Source organism: Tupaia chinensis, unplaced genomic scaffold (genome assembly GCF_000334495.1).
Source record: "Tupaia chinensis unplaced genomic scaffold, TupChi_1.0 Scaffold141389_1, whole genome shotgun sequence".
Taxonomy (NCBI): Eukaryota; Metazoa; Chordata; class Mammalia; order Scandentia; family Tupaiidae; genus Tupaia; species Tupaia belangeri.
In genome coordinates, this window is record NW_006201251.1 from 287,377 (window position 1) to 307,643 (window position 20,267).

Here is a 20,267-nt window from a genome sequence, read left to right on the forward strand (position 1 = left end):
GGATGGCTGGGGGATGGGTCGGGGGGGCAGGAGTCCATGAGAAAGCTCCCTAGTGAGTAATATCCTGTTTTGTCTACAGTGAGGTCCCAGGTCAGAGAAGAGTCAGAGGCTGGGAAGGAGACCCTTGGGCTTTGGGAGCGAGGAGGGCGAATAACAAACCCCAGTGGAGCCAGCTGGAAGTGTGGGTGCGGGCCGCGCATTGCGACCGGCTCCCTCTACGTTCTTCTCTCTGCGTGAAAAACCTGGAGAGAAGGTTTTCACCTTCTGGGCTGCTCATTGTCTTGGTTTCTGCAGTTCATATAGGGGGTGGGAGCAGAAAAAAAACGTGTATGGACAATACATATTATGAAAAAATTATGCGTAAATTTTTAATTAATTAATTTATTTATTTAGAGGTTTTTGCCTTAGGGTACGTGTACTCGCCAGGAGGAGAGAGAGACAGTGAGAGGGGAAGTGAGAAATCACCCCCGATGGGTGGTGGCCACACCAAAATCCCTTCTTCTCCATTCTCTTCTCAGGATCTTGGGCACATTCGCATACACACCCAGTGTGAGTTTCAAGCCACCAAGTCCAGGATTCAAACCACAGTCAACCATGAGAGAGTCCAGCGATGTAACTGGTATGCCATCTGCTGGCCCCAATTTTATTTTATATTTGCTATAGGGCACATATGCTTGCTGGAAAGAGACACAGAGAGAGACTGAAAGTGAGAAATGACCCCCTCCATCCCCCACCCTCCCATGGGGATGGCCATACTGCAATCCCTTCTCCTCTATCTCCTCTCTGGATTTTGGGAATGCATACACACCTAGCGTATTTTTCAAGGTCCTGGGTCTGGGACTCAAACCACATAGTTAGCATGTGGGATCCAGCCGCTTTAACCACCAAGCCACAGACTGGCCCTGGGCAGGAATTTTAGAAGGCTCTCGGACTAGGTCCTGGCTGGTACAGGATGAGGAGCCCTCGTGGAAATGAGAGTGGTCCAAGCGGTGACAAGAGCAGAAGATGTCCCGGCAAGGAGGAGGTAAGGGTGAAGGCTGGGGGCTGGCGAGGGCCCCAGGCTGTGCTCCCTGCCTGCCTCATCCTGGGCCCAGCCACAGGAAGAGCTAGGCTCCTCCCAGGGAGCCTTCCAGGCAGGCGGGCCCCTTGGAGGCAGTCCCCTGCAGTCTGCACTGACAGCAGTGTCTCCAGAGCTCCTCACACTCCAGTCGCGCACCAGGTGGATTCTGAGGGTGTGGTTCCTCTCTGAACCAAAGATTACCACTTTCTGGCCTGGGCGCCTGCCACCAGGCAACACAGCATCCCCAGGGAAACGCTCCTGAGGAAGGCCATCAGATGTCCCCCTTGGCCCTGCGCTGGGGTGAGAGGATAGCACGGAGAGGAATATGGGGCAGTGGGTCAAGAAAGAGGCCATGAGCCCCAGGAGCCAGGAGAAGCCTGGCAGGGGTGGGAGCTGAGGAAAGGAGCCCAAGGGAAGGAGCTGCAAGGCAGCAGAGGAGAGCCCGGGAGCTGAGAAGGCGCTGGGCTGGGGGAGCAGTCGGCACTCCCGGTTCCTGTCATTTGAGGGCAGATTTTCTTCTGAAGTTCCTTAGCATTTCTCTCTCTCTCTCTCTCTCTCTCTCTCAAAGAAAAACTAAACATGCTTTAAGAAATGTCAGTGAGGGCCAGCACAATGAGGATCAGCAGGTGACATACTGGTTAAGGTGCTGGACTCCCATACTGCAGTTCAAGCCCCAGACCTGGTGGCTTGAAAATCACACCCAGTGCATGTGCATGCATGTCCGGAATCCCAGGAGGAGAATAGAGGAGAAGGGATTGCAGTGTGGCCTTTCCCTCTCAGGGGTGATTTCTCACCTCTCTCTCTCTGTCTCTTTCTGGTGAGTGCATGTGTCCTTATAGTAAAATTTTTTAAATAATAATAATGATAAATAAAATTAAATAAATAAATGATTCTTTTAAAAAGATCAATGTAAACAATATAACCTAAGAAAAATGATCTCTGACTTGGAAATAAGGCCCCCAGTTCCCTCTTTCCTCTCCCCACCGGACCCCAAGGTCGCCCCAGACCTGCAGCTGCCCCAGAGGTCGGTGTGGAGCAGCCCCGTCAGGCCAGATGCCTCAGGCTCCACCTCTGCCTAGCCCTGGGAAGAATACAAAGTAAAATGAGAGGTTAGGACTGTGCCCAGGAGCCCTGAACTGGTGCTACAGTTCTAGAATACAACCACTCCCGGAAAGTTCCAAGCTCCTTGCAGGGAAGTCAGATGGCTCAGCAGAGAAAAAGGGAAAAACAAAAAGAGAAAACAGTCCGACGGATGGAAATTTACAGACAGAAAGATCTGCTCAGACAGGGGAGCGGACACAGGCGCACACGGAGTTACTGAAGGGAGAATTCAAAGAGACAAAGTGACTGAGACAAAACCCAAACCACAGGAGAAAACGTTCTCATGCCTATTGCACACCCCTGGGACCAGCTAGGGGCTTCCCTTTTCTGCCCTTAATCCCACCCCTGACAAAGACTCAGAGCTACTTCCTGGTCCTACATTGCCAAGTCTCCCAACAACACAAGACCCCATCTTTGTCCACCTTTCCATCACTCTAACTCACTGAGTCCCACTCTCCTCCTTCTCCCGTCTACTTACAATCCCACCTTTCTCTCAAACTCCTTCTAGCTCACATCCAACCAAAGGACCCCTCAAGAGCTGGCATCTAGGGGCCGGCAGATAGCATGGTGGTTAAGGACGCTGGACTCTCATGTAGCTGACCACAGTTTGAGTCCCGGACCTGGAAGCTTTCTCTCTCTCTCTCTCTCTCTCTCTCTGTTTCTCTCTGGTCAAGTTAAAATAAATAGACAGAAAATAAACTTAAAATAAAAAACAACTATTTAAAAAAAAGAGCTAGCCTCTCTTGGTCTCCTTTCCTTCGGTTGTGTACTTACTTTGGTTGAGCTAAGAGCAAGGAAGAGCAGAGTCAGAACTGGGGCTGGGATGGCATGAGGCCAGGAAGTCCAGTGTGGAGGAGGAACGGAGGGAGAAATGCAGATGGGCCGGAGGACGACAGAGGAAGAGCCAGGGGAGGGCCTGGCCGATCGAGGCGGGGGAGCTGTGGAATCCTGGGAGTGTGGCGAAGGCCCCTTGGTGCAGCTGTGGGCTTTCTGTGTCAGCTGAACAATGCTGAGACCCAGCGATGATCCCAGAGTCAGAAGAGGGGAACGAAGGCGAGAACACACAGTAAGAGCTCCGTGAAGTGCATGCATTTGGGGCTGGGAAGCTGGCCTCGGGATCCTTGCTCGCTAGAGACGGCCAACGGAGACATGCCAAGCACACAGGATCACGGCGGAATTACGAGACTTTTTTTTTTTTTTTTAAATCTGTTGTACTCACCAGAGAGAGACAGACAGAGCGAGAAAGTGAGAAGGTACCCCTCAAGGGAAATGACCATGCCACAATCCCTTCCCCTCCGTTCTCCTCTCAGGATTTTAGGCACACACGCACAGGCTCCCAGCATGTTTTTTAAGATGCTGGGTCCAGGACTTGAACCACACAGGTGGCCATGTGAGATCTAGCCACCTCAACCACCATGCCACCAACTGACTTGTATTACAAGATTTTTCTTTTCCAGAATATTCTTTTCTTAAAGGAATTATAATTAATTGTGTTTATTGTTGTTACTATTATTTTTTAGAGACTTTTGTCATAGGGCACATACACGCACCAGATAAACAGAAAGAGACACCACTTCCGAGGGCAGATGGTTACACTGCAATCCCTTCTCCATTCTCCTCTCAGGATTTTGGGCACGCATACACGCGCGCACACACGTCTGATATATGTTTCAAACTGCTGGATCCGGGACTCAAACTGTGGATGGCCATGTGGGAGCCCAGCACCTTAACCACCACATCATCTGCTGGCCCCTCTGGCCTCTCTTCTACCTTCCTCAAAATGTGGGCTTGGCTGAGACCATTCAGGGGTGGTAGGAATCCTAGGCAGGTCCTCTCCTTGAGTCTGGGGTTGGCTCAGCAGTGAGAGCCGCCTCTAGCTACAAAGTAGGACTGGGGGAGCTTCGGAGCTGGAGAGGCCGGAGCCAGGGAGTTTACGAGGTTCAGGCTCCATGCCCAAGTGAGATGTCTACCACCGAGGACTCAGAGCGAGAGTGGAATCTGGGAGGAGAAGGAAAACAAAGCTGAGCGGCAGGAGCCGGGAAGGCCCTTGGGGTGGGGAGTTCCCATTTCTATCCAGAGAAGCAGAAAATAAGTCTGGCAGAAGTGCCAAAAACTTGGGCAAAAGCAAGAGCCTAAAATGGGCTTATAGGCCAATAAAGTTTCAGCAAAATGACCCCACCCCCCAGGCGGCTCCTGCCCTAACCCTCAGAGTCTGACAGGTAAGAAGAGTCCAGCTGTTGGGAGATCAGCCAGTGAGAAGCCTCGGGGAGAAGGCTCCCACTCAGATCTCAGTCACAGTTGTTAGAAGTTAGAGATTTTGGGGAACCAGCAGTTAGCGTAATGGCTATGTTGCTGGACTCCCACGTAGTTGACCGCAGTTCGCGTCCCGGACCCGGTGGCTTAAAACCCACACCGGGCGCGTGTGCATGTGTGCCCAAGATCCTGAGAGAAGAATGGAGGAGAAGGGATTGCGGCGTGGCCATTCCCTCTGGGGGGTGATTTCTCGCTTTCTGTCTCTATGTCTCCCTCTGTCTGTCTGGCGAGCGCACTTGCCCTATAGTGAAAAACCTCTCAAAGAAAAAGAAGTTAGAGATTTTGGGACCAGCAGGTGGCATGGTGGTTAAGGTGCTGGACACTCCCACATGGCTGACTAGGGTTCGAGTACCGGACCTCGTGGCTTGCTTTATCACTTTCCCTCTCTCTCTCTCTGTATCTCTCTCTGATCAAATTAAAATAAATGAGTGAATAAATAAAATTTAAAAAAAGAAGTTAAAGATTTTGCTCTGTTTCATTTTTGCTGTAGGGCACGTGCTCACTGGGTATTGGGGAGAGAGAAAGTGAGAAATCATCCCCCGGGGGGACAGCCATGCTGGAATTCCATCACCTCCATTCTCCCCTCTGGATTTTGGGCATGCACAGTCATGTGCCTGGCATGTTCTTCAAGCCACTGGGTCCGGGACTCAGCTACAAAGTTGGCCATATGGGATCCAGCCACCTTAACCACCACACCATTCCCTGGCCCAGAAGTTGGTGACTTTCAAGAAAGTTTTAGGGGCCAGCAGGTGGCATGGTGGTTAGGGTACTGAACTCCCACATGGCTAACTGCAGTTCAAGTCCCAGACATGGTTGCTTGCTTTCAAATTCCACCCCATCCCCTGCCCCCACTGTCTGGTGAGCACACATGTACCATGGCAAATTAAAATAATAAATAAGGACATAAGTCTTTTTATAGAAGTTTTTTCAAGGGGCCAGCAGGTGGCGTGGTGGTTAAGGGTCCTGGATTCCCATATAGTCAACTGTGGTTCCAGTCCCAGACCTAGTGTCTTGCTTTCTCACTTTTTCTTGTGTTCTCTCTCTCGCTCTGTCCCTCTCTGATCAAATTTAAAAATAAATAAATAAAGTTAAATAAAATAATCCTTAAAAGTTCTTTAAAAAAGAATTATTTAGAGACCAGCAGCTGGCATGACAGCTATGCCCCTAGACTCCCACATGGTCAACTGCAGTTCGAGTCCCAAACCTGGTGGCCTAAAACTTATGCCAGCCGCTTTGCACTGCCACTGAGGTATATAGGTAGAGGTTTTTATTCCATAACAAACAAAGTGTATTGTTTGCTATCACCAGTACTCTCAGCTTGCTGCTCAGGGGATAAGAAACTATTTATAGATTGATTTCCACACAGGAAAGTTCGCTACCTGATACAATGTTTCTAATTAATTTGTTTAGTTCTGAACCATTTATTTCACTACATCTTAAAAGATCCATTAGTTCTGGGGACCAGCAGTTAGCATAATGGCTATGTCGCTGGACTCCCATGTAGTTGACCACGGTTCGAGTCCTGGACCCGGTGGCTTAAACTCACGCTGGGCGTGTGTGTGCGTGTGCCCAAGATCCCGAGAGGAGAATGGAGGAGAAGGGATAACAGTGTGGCCATGCCCCCTGGGAGGGGAGTGATTTCTCGCTTTCTGTCTCTCTCTGTCTTTCTGGCAAGTGCATGTGCCCTATAGCAAAAACCTCTCCAGAAAAAGAAAAAGATACATTAGTTCTGACTTATTGTTTTAGGCTTTATTTTATACATTAGAACTTCTTAGGAGAAATGGTGCTATATATTTATTATTTGTGTAACTTTGGTGTAATGTTTATAAGCTATAAGAACTGGTTATAAAAGTATTAGCCATTTGTTGTAAATGCTAATAAAATGTTCATGAGGGCAAGAATATACATTTTCTTTTATTTTCTTTAAGAATTATTTATTTAATTCCACTTGTTATTTTTGTTTTTAATTTGACCAGAGAGAAAGACAAAGGAAAAGGGAGAGAACAAGTCGCGAGGTCCAGGATTCCCACCGCAGTGGGCCATGTGGGAATCCAGCACCTTTAACCACCATGCCACTTGCTGGCCTCTGAATGTACATTTTCTTTTTAGACAAGCAAATGTACTTTATACATGAATGCAACTATCTAAAAGATGGTGTCACACGTTTTACCACGTATAAGAGGAGAGTCTAACTTAAACTTGGTCTTCTTTCATATTGTTTGTATGAAGATGCTGTGCTGAGTTGAACAGTTCTCAGGTGTTGATATAAATACTATGTTTTGATGTTTTCCGATTTGAAAATGTAATAAAATTAAATAACTACAATAATTAAATAAATTAAAAAAAAAAACCAACCCTCATTGCAGCCACGTGTGCATGTGTACCCAGGATCCCAAGAGAACAGAGGAAGAGGGATTGTGGTATGGCCATCTCCTCTGGGGGAAAAGGGGATTTCTCACTTTCTGTCTCTCTGTCTCTCCAGCAAGTGCACACTCCCTATAGCAAAAATCTCTTTTAAGGGAAAAAAAAAAGAATGATTTATTTAACCTTATTTATTATTATTATTTAATTTGACCAGAGAAAGACAGAGAAAGGGAAAGTGAGAAAGTAAGTCGCCAGTTCCAGGATTTGAATCGCAGTCATCCACATGGGAGTCCAGTACCCTAACCACCAAGCCACCTGCCAGCCCGCCAAAAGGAGATTTTTACCATGATCTTAGAAAACCAGGGATTCTGCCTATGAGTGAAAGCTAAGTCAGGAGTTGTGTGGGCAGAGACTTTCAAAGGGACTATTAGACCTCAGCTCCCAGGTGCAGGTAGGGAGCAGGTCCTGGCAACCCTCCAGTGCAACCCTCCTGCCCATGGCCTCCCTGTGCCTGTTCTCTGAGCACCAGGAGCTGGGATCAGGAGGGAAAGCCTTGCTGTGCTCTCAGACGCCTGCATCACACGGCCACCCCACTGCAGCCCCCACCACTGTGGGCCTCACTTCTCAGCCAGGATGGGCAGTCAGCATTTTCACCTGCAGCTCAGTCCTGGGGGACAGAGACCCTGTCCCCTCCTCCACCCCCAAGCTACAGGGGGAATAGGAATCTGTCTGCATTTGCTCCTGCAGCTGAATCCAGTCAGCTTGGGTCTAGGCTTCATGCTCCCCTGGATCCCCGTGGAGCAGAGTTAAGCTCAAGGGCCTGGCCTGAATAAGAGGAAGCTATCAGGGAGGGACAGGAGTCTGTTTTTCTCGCTCCTCTAGTACTTCACCCTTGTCCGGCTTTTAAGGTTGGGCAGCTTCTGTCCTGGATCTTATCAGGAGAAACTCCCCGCCCTTAATCCTGAGTTCCAGTGCCTCAGTTTCCTTGGGTTGTATGAGGACAGTGAGGCAAAAAGAAATGAAGAATAGCCCTGTTTAAAACTTGGCAGTGAAAAGTTCTCCAAGCTTGAACATACCTAAGGTATTTTCCCTCCCCCTCAACTCAACCAAGTGCGAGGCCACAACCGTGTGTACACACACACACACACACACACACACACGCGCGCGCGCGCGCGCGCGCTCGGGGTGCCCTGAGAAACTGGGTTCTACCACCCTCTAGTGGCCAGAGCTGAAAGGACTTCGCGGCCCAATCTATCAGGACCTTTACCCCATCATTGGCCTGGAAGAAACCTCAGGAATAAACCAAGAGCGCGTATCATAAACCGGATCATTGCACCCGGAAAGAAGCGGCCACCGTAAGTGCTGCAGCACAGCTGGGACTAGAGCCCAGGTCCCCTGGTCCCCAGGCCACTGCTCGGCCTGCTTTCACGCCTTCCCCTGACTTTGGTTTCCCTTCCTAGCTGATTACTGGAGGTCAGTGCCAGTTAAGAAATGGCCAGCTAAAAGCACAGGGCCAGCAGTTGGCGCGGTAGTTACAGTGCTGGACTCCTACAAGGCCCACCACGGCAGGATCCTTGAGTTCCGGATCCTGCAGCTTGAAAATCAGGGCGACCTGCGCGCCCCAAATCTCTGTGCACAGATAACGGAGGAGAAGGGATTGCGGCATGGCCCTCCGCCTTGGGGAGGAGGGTGATTTCTCACTTTCCCTCTGTCGCCGTCTCTATTCCACGAGCGCACAGGCCTTATGGCAAAAACCTAGGAAAAGTAAAGGACGGGGTCCCCTCCCGCCCCCACGGAGCAACACCTGCGCCTCAAATGTCACGATTGCAAGCTACTGTGGGTTCCTCTGGGGAGTTGGCTGTCCCGACTGCCTGAGGTCACCCATCCTTCAAGGCGTTTATTGAGCTCGCACGTCTCACCACCTCCCGATTTCTCATTAGCTACCAGGTCCGTCTCCACGGTAACCGGCGCTTTGCGACCTTGGGTTTGCAGCGATCCCGCCTCTGCGGCTGCAGAGGTTGCTGGGCGACGGGAGAGGCTGCGACTAGAGGTGGGTTCCTGGGGAAGCCCACGGAAGGCTTGGGGCCTGGGCCCCCCATGTAGGGCGCGCTCCGAGCCGCAGACGCGCAACGCGCCCCCTGCCCCCGGCCCATGGCGGTGACAGTGTCCCCGGGTGGGGCGGGGGGCTCGGGCTGGGCCTGGCGGCCCGTGGCGCGGGACGTGCTTCTGGCTCGAGCCTTCCATTCATGCACTGAACTTCGGGGACGGCTCTATCTCGTGGGGGGCCTCCTAGCAGGAGGGGCGAGGGAGCCCAGCAGTGACACGGTGGTCTTCGACCCTGCTGAGGGCCAGGCCGTGCGACTGGAAGCGCGGGGCAGCCCCCGGCGCAGTCACCACGAGGCGGCGGCCGTGGGCGGGCGCTGGCTCTGCGTGGTGGGCGGCTGGGATGGCTCTCGCCGCCTGGCCACCGTGGCCGCGCTGGACGCGGAGCGCGGAGTGTGGGAGGCCTGGACGGGGATCCCAGGCAGCTGCCCCCCGGCCGGCCTCAGTAGCCACACCTGCACCCGCCTCTCGGACCGCGAGCTGCGGGTGGCCGGCCGGGAGGGCGGTATCCGCACGCAGCGACGTTACGGAAGCATCTACACGTTAGAGCTGGACCCTGGCGCACGCACATATTGGTACGGAACCTCCTGCCCCAACGGTCCATCTACTCTCTGGAAACGCAGAAGCCAAACAGCCCCGCCCGCAGCAGCACGTGATGCTAGGCAATGTCACCCGGGGGGTGAGGCCACATGGAGGCCCTGTTCCATTCTGAGCCCACCCTAAAACCTCTGCGTGAACGGGCTATCTCAGGCACTTAGGAGGCTGAGGCAGGAGGACCAGAACATAGAGACCCTGTCTACATTTGGGGGGAAAAAAGGAAAAATTAAAAATAAGTAAAGTCAAAAGCTGCAGCAGCAGTTCAACATTTCTCGGGCCATTTCTCCATATCCTCATCCTAGCACCCTCCTTCCCTGTAGTCAGTATTACCCTCCTGTTCAACCTACCTCCAGCTGGGCTCCAGGCCTCCTTCCTGTCCTGGGCAAGGGCAGGGGAAGCGTAGAAAGCACAGTCTGGTAAGGCCCGCTCAGGCCTGGACTTCTGCATACCCACAGCTACAAGGAAGAAAGCTGCCACACGGTCTCCCGCTCAGGTCACTGCGCTGCCCTGCTCCAGACTCTTGGGCGCCCCCCAGGGCATCAGCTTTTGCTCTTTGGGGGTTGCAACTCAGCTGAACCAGAAGTAGCTGGAAACTGGAGTCCTGGGAAGATTAAGGTATTACCTACACACAACCTGCTGGGATGGAAGGGGGCTCAAACTGATGCCCAGCTCCCCCTCACATGGTTCTTTCTCTCTCCCCCAAGGAGGACCCACCAGTTGCTCCTCATTTGATGGAACAGCTTGCAAGGCTTGTGAGCAGTGGCAGGGGGTCCCTGCAAGGGCCCCGGGGACTCCGGCATCACTCGTGTTCTGTGGTGGGGCCTTTTGCTGTGCTATTTGGTGGAGAAACTCTGACCAGAGCAAGAGATACCATCTGCAATGACCTCTACATCTATGACACCCGTAAGAGCCAGACTAGTGGCTGAAGGGGGAGAAAGTGGGAAGATGGAGAACACAGACCTACATGAAGAGGATGGGGGGAAGGGATGGGGCAGAGGAACGGGCTGACCAGAGGTAAAGAAGTACACAGGGCATTAAACATCGGAGAGGCCCACAACTCAAGTGAGGAAAGCAAGGGGCAATCCTTGGGTGGTGGGCAGTTCCAGGCCTGATGAAATGCTTTTGTCCCAGCAACCACCTTTGTCCCCACCCAACAGGCAAGTCTCCTCCTCTGTGGTTCCACTTCCCCTGTGCAGACCGTGGGCTGAAACGTGTGGGCCATCGTACCTGCCTCTGGAATGATCAGCTTTACCTGGTTGGCGGTTTTGGTGAGGATGGCAGGACAGCTAGTCCACAGGTTTGCACTCTGGACCTCCTTATCTAAAGAACTGTGCCAAGATACACCACTGAGGCTGTTTGACTGTAAACCCACAAAGCATTATCACCAAAGCTATCTGCCTCACTCTGAATGCTTATTAAATTTTAAATTTCAACCTGAGAGTCAATGTTTGTGTCTGAATTTTTTTTTTTGGGGGGGGAGGAGGCAGTAAGTAAGTAGACATATCTTTATTGGCAAAGAAAAGGGTCCCATATGGGTCCTCTCTGCCACCGTAAGCCATTATTAAAGTGATGGACTCCTGGGCTGTCCCCTGCCTCAAGTGATTTCCGCCCCTAATTAGGAGAAAGTGTCAGGCAACAGCGAACCATTCTGACCAAAACATTTAATTAACAAAAAAATATTACAATAGCAGAGAAAATAATAATAATAATAATAACAATAAAGAGAAATTAGAAGAAGTGGGAATCAGGGTAGAAAAAAATGCAAAGGCCTCGGTCCCTAGGAGACCAACACTCCAGCTGAGCTGGCCTTAGCCCCAGCCCCTTCTGAGTTTTCCTTGGCTGCTGGCTTCTCATCTTCCCCCATGAGACGGATGTTGTGCTTTTCCCGGAATTCATTTAGTTCTTTTCCCTTTGCCTGAAGCTGCTGTGTCAATGTCTCAATGATCTTCTGTATCTAGGGGACAAGCAACAGAAATTACATAAAGATCTCAAGGCTCGCTTCCCCCTCACAGACTGGACTACAGTGGAGGAAGTGAAGGAGAAGTCTTTTTTATTTACAGTTTGCTACAGCATGCATGCACTCACCAGAGATAGAGACATAGAGACAGAAAGCGAGAAATCACCCCCCAGGGGGGATGGCCACGCCACAATCCCTTCTCCTCCATTTTCTTTTGGGATTTTGAGCATGCACTCAAATGAACCCGGTATGATTTTCAAGCCACTGGGTCGGTCCTGGATTCAAAACACAAAGTTGGCCATGTAGGATCCAGCACCTTAACCACCACGCCACTGGCTGGCCCTAGGAGAGATACCTCTAATCTTACCTTTAACCAAATTTTTAAAAAATTATTTTATTTAGCTTTATTTATTTTATTTGACCAGAGAGTGACAGAGGGAGAGAAGAAAGTGAGAAACCAAGCCACCAGGTCTGGGACTCGAACCATGGTTGGCCATATGGGAGTCCAGCTCCCCCAACCATCACTCCACCTGCTAGCCTCATCTTTAACCAAAAATTAATAGTGAGTACATGGATGTGCATGCCCAAAATCCCAAGAGAATGGAGGAGAAGGAACTGCAGTGTAGCTATCACACATGGGAGATGATTTCTCACTTTGTCTTTCTTCAGCACCCTATAGCAAAAACTACCAAGAAAACCCCCCAAAAAAACAAAAACCCATATGTATCTACTTAATAGGCTAAATTCTTCCTTTCTCAAACGATTTATAAACTAACAGAAGAATCACCTCAACTGCTTTATTTTTAAAATGTCATGACATTCCCAAAAGTTCTGAATCAGCGGGTCAAGTAGAGAGTCCAGGAAGCTTATTTTAAATTAGTCTTTCATGTGATTTGGGTGCAGGTATCCATGAAGACGATACTGTGAGAAACACTGCTCTAACTGCCGACCCATCTCAGGCAGGTCACAGAGCCCATGCACGGGGCATGGCAGCAGCTCCACTCGTCTAAGCTGGACACAGAGCACAGATACAAGCTCTCTGTGCTGTCTTCAACACGACTTTTCCACCCACTTTCTTCCATCATGTCCCCTAAATCCCTCTCACCTGCTCCTTGTTGTTCTCCAAGGCAGGCAGCACTTCTTTGACAGTCCGCTCCACCAGTACCCCACCAACCATGCGGTAGCACTTGCGAGTTTCATCTACCTCCTTCAGTGTGTCGATCACCAGGCTGGGGAGGACAAAGCAGGACCTGAGAATTCAGTCCCTGCATCCTTCCCGACAACAGCCCACCCGACCATCCTACTGTTCGCTTCTCATCTCAGACTTTCCCACCTGTGCTCATTCAACTCCATCTCCAGCTCCGCTGCTTTGGACGCCAGGCCCCGCTGTTCCTGCCGAAGGCGGTTGAAGCCAGCAATTACCTACCAAGTGAAAGAGGAAGGAAAAAGATGAGAGAGGGGACAGTGGAAATGTCACACAGGGTAGCAGCCTTTACAAAGGTGCAGTAGTGGACATCTACCTTGGAAAAGGAGGAGAACAAAGTGGAATAAGTTATGGAACGGTGTACCACAGCAGAGTAAAAATGCACTGACAATTCAACATACACTTGGAAAACCAGCTAGAACGACCATCAAACGTGCACAATAGAACAGAATGTTCAATCGTGAACAAGATGAGTATGTCTATAATCCTTGATTTGACTGTGACACATTGTATACAAGCTTTGAAAAGCTATACTGTACCCCAGTAAGTAAACTGGAAATCACAATTTAAAAATTACTAAAAAGGGACCAATAGGACGGTGGTTAAGTCACTGGATTCCCACATGGTCCACTGTGGTTTGAGTCCTTGACCTGGCATCTTGCTTTCTCCCTTTTCTCTATCTCTTGTGAGTGCACATGCCCTATAGCAAATTCAAATAATAAAAGTAAATAATTTTCTTTTTTCTTTTTTAAAAAAAAGCAGCAGCAGCAGCAGCAGCAACGAGGGAACAGCAAATGGCATAATGGTTACGTTGCTGGACTTCCATGTATTAGACTGTGGTTTGAGTCCTGGACCCAGTAGCTTAAAACTCACACCAGGCATGCCGAGTGTATGCATGCCCAAGATCCCGAGAGGAAAATGCTGGAGAAGGGATTGCGGTGTGGCCATCCCCCCAGGGGTTGATTTCTTCTGCTTGTCTCTCCAGCGAGCACAAGTATCCTATAGCAAAAATCTGTCTCAAAAAAAAGAAAATGTAGAATGGAAGTTTGTGACGTCTAACTGAGGTTTGTTTGGGATTCCAGACTAAGTTAAATGTGAAAGCAGCTAGTATTAATCCACCATCTCCAGGGTCTGCCAAGCAGTGGAGACAAAGAGGTTGTGCTCTGTTAACACTCTGGTCTTCAAATACAACTTTCCCAGGACTGGATGGTGGTGTAATGGTAAAACACAATGCTCCACAAGACTGACCCACGGGGAGAGATCCAACTTCGGGTCTGGACATCTCCCTGAGTACACTGGGCACGTGTGCACCTGTGATCTGGGGCCACTTGAGGTTAGGAGAGTATATGGCATCAAGATCCTGCTGAGCAAGGTGAACACCATGGTTACCCCAGAAGAAAAAGGTGGACAAACAGAAAAAATTAACAACTTTTCTCTCCTTATGTTAATCCTAATTCTCTTTCTCTTTCCCCTATTCCCATCTCCTTAAGTTGCCTGACCTGTGCATAGATGGACAGGTCAGTATCCTTTCTCTAAACCCTACAAAATCATTGTAAACATCCTACTAAAAAAGAATCCAATGAAATTAAAATACCAACTATTTATCTTTTTCTAAAGTAACTTCAATTTTTACAACTATAGAGTTTTTTACATTTTCATAATTGCCATTTAAAATTTTACACAGGACCTAGTTTTTTTTTTAAATTACTTAATTTTAATTATTATTTTTAAATTTGCTATAGTGTATGTGTATTCACCAGAGAGAGAGAGAGAGAGAGAGAGAGAAAGAGAGAGCAAGCTACCAGGTTTGGGACTCAAACCACAGTCAGCCATGTGGGAATCCACTGCCTTAACCACCATGCCACCCAATGATCCCTGGTTTTATAAAGGGCTATATAGCACTTATACCCTATTAAGATATATGTGTGTGTATACATACATACACTTTTATTGGGGGGGCTAGTTTTTGCTATAGAGTACTGGAGAGAGATGGGGATGGGGCAGGGGGAGAGATGAGAAATCACTTCCCAGAGGGGATGGCCACACTGCAATCCCTTCTCCTCCATTCTCCTCTTGAGATTTGGGTGCACACACATATGTACGTAGCTTATTTTTGAAGCTGCCTGGTCAGGGACTCAAACCACTCAGTTGGACATATGGGATCCAGCTATCTAAACCACTATGCCACTGCCCATTGATTTTTTTTTTTTTTGAGAGATTTTTGCTATAGGGCGCGTGTGCTCACTAGAAAGACAGAGACAGAGAGACAGAAAGTGAGAAATCACCCACCCCAGAAGGGGTGGCCACAATCCCTTCTACTCCATTCTCCTCTTGGGATCTTGGGCATGCATGTACATGTGCCCAGCATGAGTTTAAGCCACCAGGTCCAGGACTTGAACTGTAGTCGACTACATGGGAGTCCAGCGACATAGCCATTACACCAACTGCTAGTCCCTTTTTTTTTTTTGTCTATTGATATATTTTTAAAAGCTGCTCAACTCCTCCTCTGGGATATTGGGACATATAGGTATTTCCCATTTTTATCTGTAATAAATAGCATTGATGTTACTTATCTTTGGACAACAGTACAAAAAGTTTATGACTACTTTTCTTGGATTATATTCCCAAAAATAAGATCAATAAATCAAAAGGTTTGTGCCAGCCTGTGGCGTCGTGGTTTAAACAGCTGAGCCCCACATAGCCAACAGTACAGTTTGAGTCCCAGACCCGGCAGCTTGAAAAACACACCGGGAACGTGTGTGTGCGTGTGTGTGTCCCAAATCCCAAAAGGTGGGAAAAATGGGAGCCAGGGTTGCAGTATGACTATTCCCCTAGAGATGTTTTCTTACTTGCCCTCTCTCTGTGTGTCTACGGAAAATACATGTACCCTCTGCCAAATTTAAATGAATAAATAGTAAGTTAAAAAGTTTTAGTGTTTTGTTTTTTAGTTTTTATTTATTCATGATAGAGCTTGTGAAATAAAAAGGGCAGAGATGAACGCCATTCACAGTCAGGTCATGCTGCAATCCCCCTTCTCCAGTTCTTCAGCCTATCAGATCTCAGGCAATCACTCACATGCATGCCCAGCATGTTCGGGCTAACCCGGCCTGAAATCTGAACTATAGCCACCCCATGGAATCCACCTTCTCTTGAGCAGTACATTACTGCTACACCACAGAGCCAGCCCCAAGGGAGTAGTAATGTCACTAAGTTGCTAGAAAGCTCTCCAAGATGACCAGGGGAATTTACAGTGCTACCAGCAATGCCATGATTGCACCTGGTTCCCCAGAGACCTAATGGTAGCATTAATAAGTTCTTTTTTTTGTTTTTTTTTTTGTGTGTGTGTTTTTAGAGAGATTTTTTTGCTGTAGTGTGTGTGCATTTGCCAAAGAGACAGAGAGAGATAGAAAGTGAGAAATCACCCCCACGGGGGGATGGCCACACCATGTCCCAACCCAGGGTACAGTCAAACAGGTTTCCTGAGGGAAGGAGTGAGAGACGGGATGAACGACGCAGTGTTACAGCAAGGAGAGTCGTCCGTTTATTGTGGGCAACATGGAGACGACAGTGTTACAACTCTTCAGGGTCGTCCGGAGACGACGCAGTGTCACAACTCTTCAGGGTTGTTCAAAGATGGCGCGGTGTCACAACTCTTCAGGGTCTTCTGGATCGTCTGGAGAATTGTGGACCAGGGATCGCAGTTATATACGTGCTGGTGGGCAGTGATTGGTTGAATGAAGGATTGTAAAAAGGTGGGTTATGATTGGTTTCTTTGTGGACCAATCATGAGGTGCCAGATATGCAAATCTGAGGGATTCTAAGCTCACGGATTTGCTATGGGAAGTGGCCAATGAGAGTATGGTTTCAAAGGTGCGGTTTTGAAAAGAGTCAACTGTGGCCTTTGGCTTTGTGTAATTGTTTGCTTTCTTTTTTTTGGAGAGATTTTCATTGTAGGGCGCGTGTGCTTGCCAGACAGAGAGAGACATAGAGACAGAAAGCGAGAAATCACCCCCCAGGGGGGATGGTCACGCCGCAATCCCTTCTCCTCCATTCTCCTCTCGGGATCTTGGGCACGCACGCATATGCGCCCAGCTTGAGTTTTAGGCCACCGGGTCCGGGACACGAACTGCGGTCGACTATGTGGGAGTCGAGCGACATAGCCATTATGCTAACTGCTGGTTCCCTGTAATTGTTTGCTTTCTGAGAAACCGAAACCTAAGAGCGATATTCGCTGGGGCGCAGCCTCCCACAACACCACAATCCTTTGTCCTCCATTCTCCTCTTGAGATTTTGGACACACATACACATGCACCCAGCATCAATTTCAAGTCACAGGGTCCAGGATTTGAACTGCAGTCGACCACATGCAAGTCCAGAACCTTAACCACTATGCCACCTGTGGGCCCCAAAAAGTGTTCTTGTCCCCCCCCCCCAAAAAAAAGTTTTGTTTTGTTTTGTTTTTAAAATTGCCAGAAAGTGCATGCATTTGTTGGAGAGGGAGACAAAGAGAGACGGAGTATTGGGACCAGCAGTTAGCTTAATGGCTATGTTGCTGGACTCCCACGTTGTCAACTGTGGTTCAAGTCCTGGACCCGGTGGCTTAAACTCACACCAGGTGCGTGTGCGTGCATGCCCAAGATCCTGAGAGGAGAATGGAGGAGAAGGGATTGCGGCGTGGCCATCCCCCTGGGGGGTGATTTCTCGCTTTCTGTCTCTCTGTCTCTCTCTGTCTGGCGAGCGCACGTGCCCTATAGCAAAAATCTCTCCCAAAAAAAAGAGAGACGGAGTATACACATAGGAAAAGCACACCATGGGGCCTGGTCACACCATCATTCTTTCTCCATTTCTCACTTCTTTTGGGATTCTGGGCATGCACATAAACACACCTAGTATGTTTTCCAAGTTCTTGGGTCTAGGACTCTTAGCATAGTCAGCCACATGTGATCCAATCACCTTAACCATCAAGTCACAGGCTGGTCTGCTTTTAATTTTAATTTTTTTTTAATTTAACACATAACAATTGGATATTACTTATGGGGTACAGTGTGATTTTTCAGTATATGAGATATGTAATGGTCAAATTAGTTTAAATAGCATACTTTAAAAAAATTTAGCTATTCTAAAATTTACTATAAATTACTGTCAACCATAGTTACCCTACTAAGCTAGCTAGACAATAAAATGTGCTCCTCTTATCTAACTGTAATTTTGTATCCGTTAGTCAACATTTCTCTTATTCCACTCTCTCTCCTGCTCTTCTCAGCCTCCAGTAACTACTACACTCTACTCCTATGAGGTTAACTTTTTAGTTTCCCCATATGAGAGACAACATGTGTGCCAGGACCCAGTAGGCAGAACGTGTTTTTCTGAGTGGGAGGGCTGTGGATTAGAAATAAACATAAAAATAAACACACAAATACATGTATAGAAAACCAAGGATCAGTAGGGCCTGATTTCTCTGATGGAGAAAGCCCTGACCCTGATCTCCAACCGGCCTCAGGTTTATTATTTTATAGGGTAGAAAATGGGAGAAGATGAAATGGAATGCAAAGCTAGTTATTTTCAGATGTTAATCAGCAGATGATGTGAAAAAAACCTGCACCATGTGGTTTCATGGATCTTTTGGGGTGAAATCTGAGTAACACATATGGCTTCCTTAGACAGATACTGTTCTACAGTATCAGGCAGCTACAGTATTCACATGCAAATACTGTCATTGCTATGCAAATGAAGCTCACTGAAACACATTTCTGCATTTGTCTAAGGGTCACCATGTTTGTTCACAATGGCTGCTCTTTTGCACATGAGATTTTCCTCTTTCTATGCCTGGGTTATTTCACTTAACATAATGTCCTCCAAGTTTGTCCAGGTTGACTAAAATGACAGGACTGCATTCTTTTTCGTGGCTGAATTGTATTCCTGTGTCTGTGTATCACTATTTTAAAATCTAATGATAACTTTTATTATTTTTGTTAATTTATAATTTGTAGAGTTGAGATCCTTTATAAAAAATTATTTAATTAAATTATTATTATTATTTTAATTTGACCAAAGAGAGACAGAGAAACGGAGAGAATGTGAGAAAGCAAGTCACTGGGTCTGGGACTTGAACTGCAGTCAGCCATGTAGGAGTCTAGCACCTTTACCACCACACCACCTGCTGGCCCCTAGACTTGAGATCTTAACTGCATAAACCTTGACAGTATTCTTGACTCACTATCCACATCCAATTAATCTCTAAATTACTTCTGCCTCCAGATCTGCCCCTTTCAATCCACTCCTCACATTATGGCACCAGTGACCTGAAGTTTGAATCTACCCATATTATTACTGCTATGCTTGAAAACTTCAATTAGTTTCTAATGCTCACAGAATACAACAAACTCAACACAGTGGGGAAAAGTCTTACAAAGACCCAGTCCCTGCTTTCCCGTCCTGATCAGTCCTTCCCTCCATATCCAAACTTAGCACTCTTTTTTTTTTTTTTGGAGAGGTTTTCGCTATAGGGCGCGTGCGCTCATCAGACAGACAGAGACAGAGAGACAGAAAGCGAGAAATCACCCCCCTGGGGGGATGGCTACGCCGCAATCCCTTCTCCTCTGTTCTCTAGGTGGTCCCTACTGGTGATTGCTATAAGACATAAGAGTGCTAAGTTTGGGGACCAGCAGTTAGCGTAATGGCTATGTTGCTGGACTCCCACGTAGTTGACCACAGTTCGCGTCCCGGACCCGGTAGCTTAAACTCACGCCAGGCACGTGTGCGTGCGTGCCCAAGATCCCGAGAGGAGAATGGAGGAGAAGGGATTGCGGTGTGGCCATCTCCCCTGGGGGGTGATTTCTCGCTTTCTGTCTCTCTGTCTGTCTCTGCCTGTCTGGCGAGTGCACATGCCCTATAGCAAAAACTTCTCCAAAAAAAAAAAAAAGAAAAGAAAACAAACAAAAAAAAAAGATCACCAATAGTTTCTCTAATCATTTGTCTTCCCAAGTCTCCCTCATTCCATTTTTGTCTAGTTCTATTTCTTTAAGTTTTAACTTAGATTCTTCTAGGAAGCAGTCCTAGCCACCCTCTACTCCCACATGTAAACCCCTTCCATGTGCCCACGTATAAATGCACATCAATTCCTAATTTTATAATGCCAGAGGATGTGTGTGCTTGCCAGAGAGAAAGACACACAGGAAGAGAGGAAGAAATACTCTTCAGTGGGGCATAGTCACACCCAGTTTGTCTAACTCCAGTAATTCATTTTCTATTTTTTTAAGAATTATTTGATTTTGGGACAAGCAGATGGCGCAATGGTTACGTTGCTGAACTCCTTCATAGTTGACCATGGTTCACATCCCAGACCCAGAGGCTTAAAACTCATGCCAGGTGCGTGTACATGCATGCCTAAGATCCTGAGAGAATGGAGGAGCAGGGGTTATGGCATGGCCACCCCCCAGGGGGTGATTTCTCACTTTCTGTCTCTCCAGCAAGTATATGCACCCTATAGCAAAAAAATCTCTCCTAAATTTTTTCTTTTTTTTTTTTTTTGGAGAGATTTTCACTGTAGGGCGTGCGGGCTCCCCAGA

General features: G+C 48.1%; 2 protein-coding genes and 1 long non-coding RNA gene across 3 annotated transcripts in view; 2 read left to right on the forward strand and 1 right to left on the reverse strand.

The window, feature by feature from the left end:
- Nucleotides 1-8,106: 8,106 nt before the first annotated feature.
- Nucleotides 8,107-12,591, forward strand: LOC102498044 (uncharacterized). The gene is made up of 3 exons (XR_336684.2): nucleotides 8,107-8,193; nucleotides 8,779-8,888; nucleotides 12,399-12,591. It is a non-coding gene; the product is annotated as an uncharacterized LOC102498044 (long non-coding RNA).
- Nucleotides 8,899-10,976, forward strand: KLHDC9 (kelch domain containing 9). Its single transcript, XM_006163107.2, has 4 exons — nucleotides 8,899-9,516; nucleotides 9,994-10,153; nucleotides 10,243-10,441; nucleotides 10,696-10,976. The coding sequence occupies exons 1-4, from the start codon at nucleotides 8,990-8,992 to the stop codon at nucleotides 10,860-10,862; spliced, it is 1,053 nt and encodes a 350-aa protein (XP_006163169.1). The 5' UTR covers nucleotides 8,899-8,989; the 3' UTR covers nucleotides 10,863-10,976.
- The window catches only part of PFDN2 (prefoldin subunit 2), a 19,633-nt gene continuing 10,550 nt past the window's right edge, over nucleotides 11,185-20,267 (reverse strand). The window contains exons 2-4 of the mRNA XM_006163106.3: nucleotides 12,829-12,917; nucleotides 12,601-12,724; nucleotides 11,185-11,492 (exon numbers count right to left, since the gene is read on the reverse strand). Coding sequence (XP_006163168.1) covers nucleotides 11,316-11,492; nucleotides 12,601-12,724; nucleotides 12,829-12,917 — 390 coding nt within the window. The 3' untranslated portion in view covers nucleotides 11,185-11,315. The remainder of the gene's footprint in view (nucleotides 11,493-12,600; nucleotides 12,725-12,828; nucleotides 12,918-20,267) is intronic.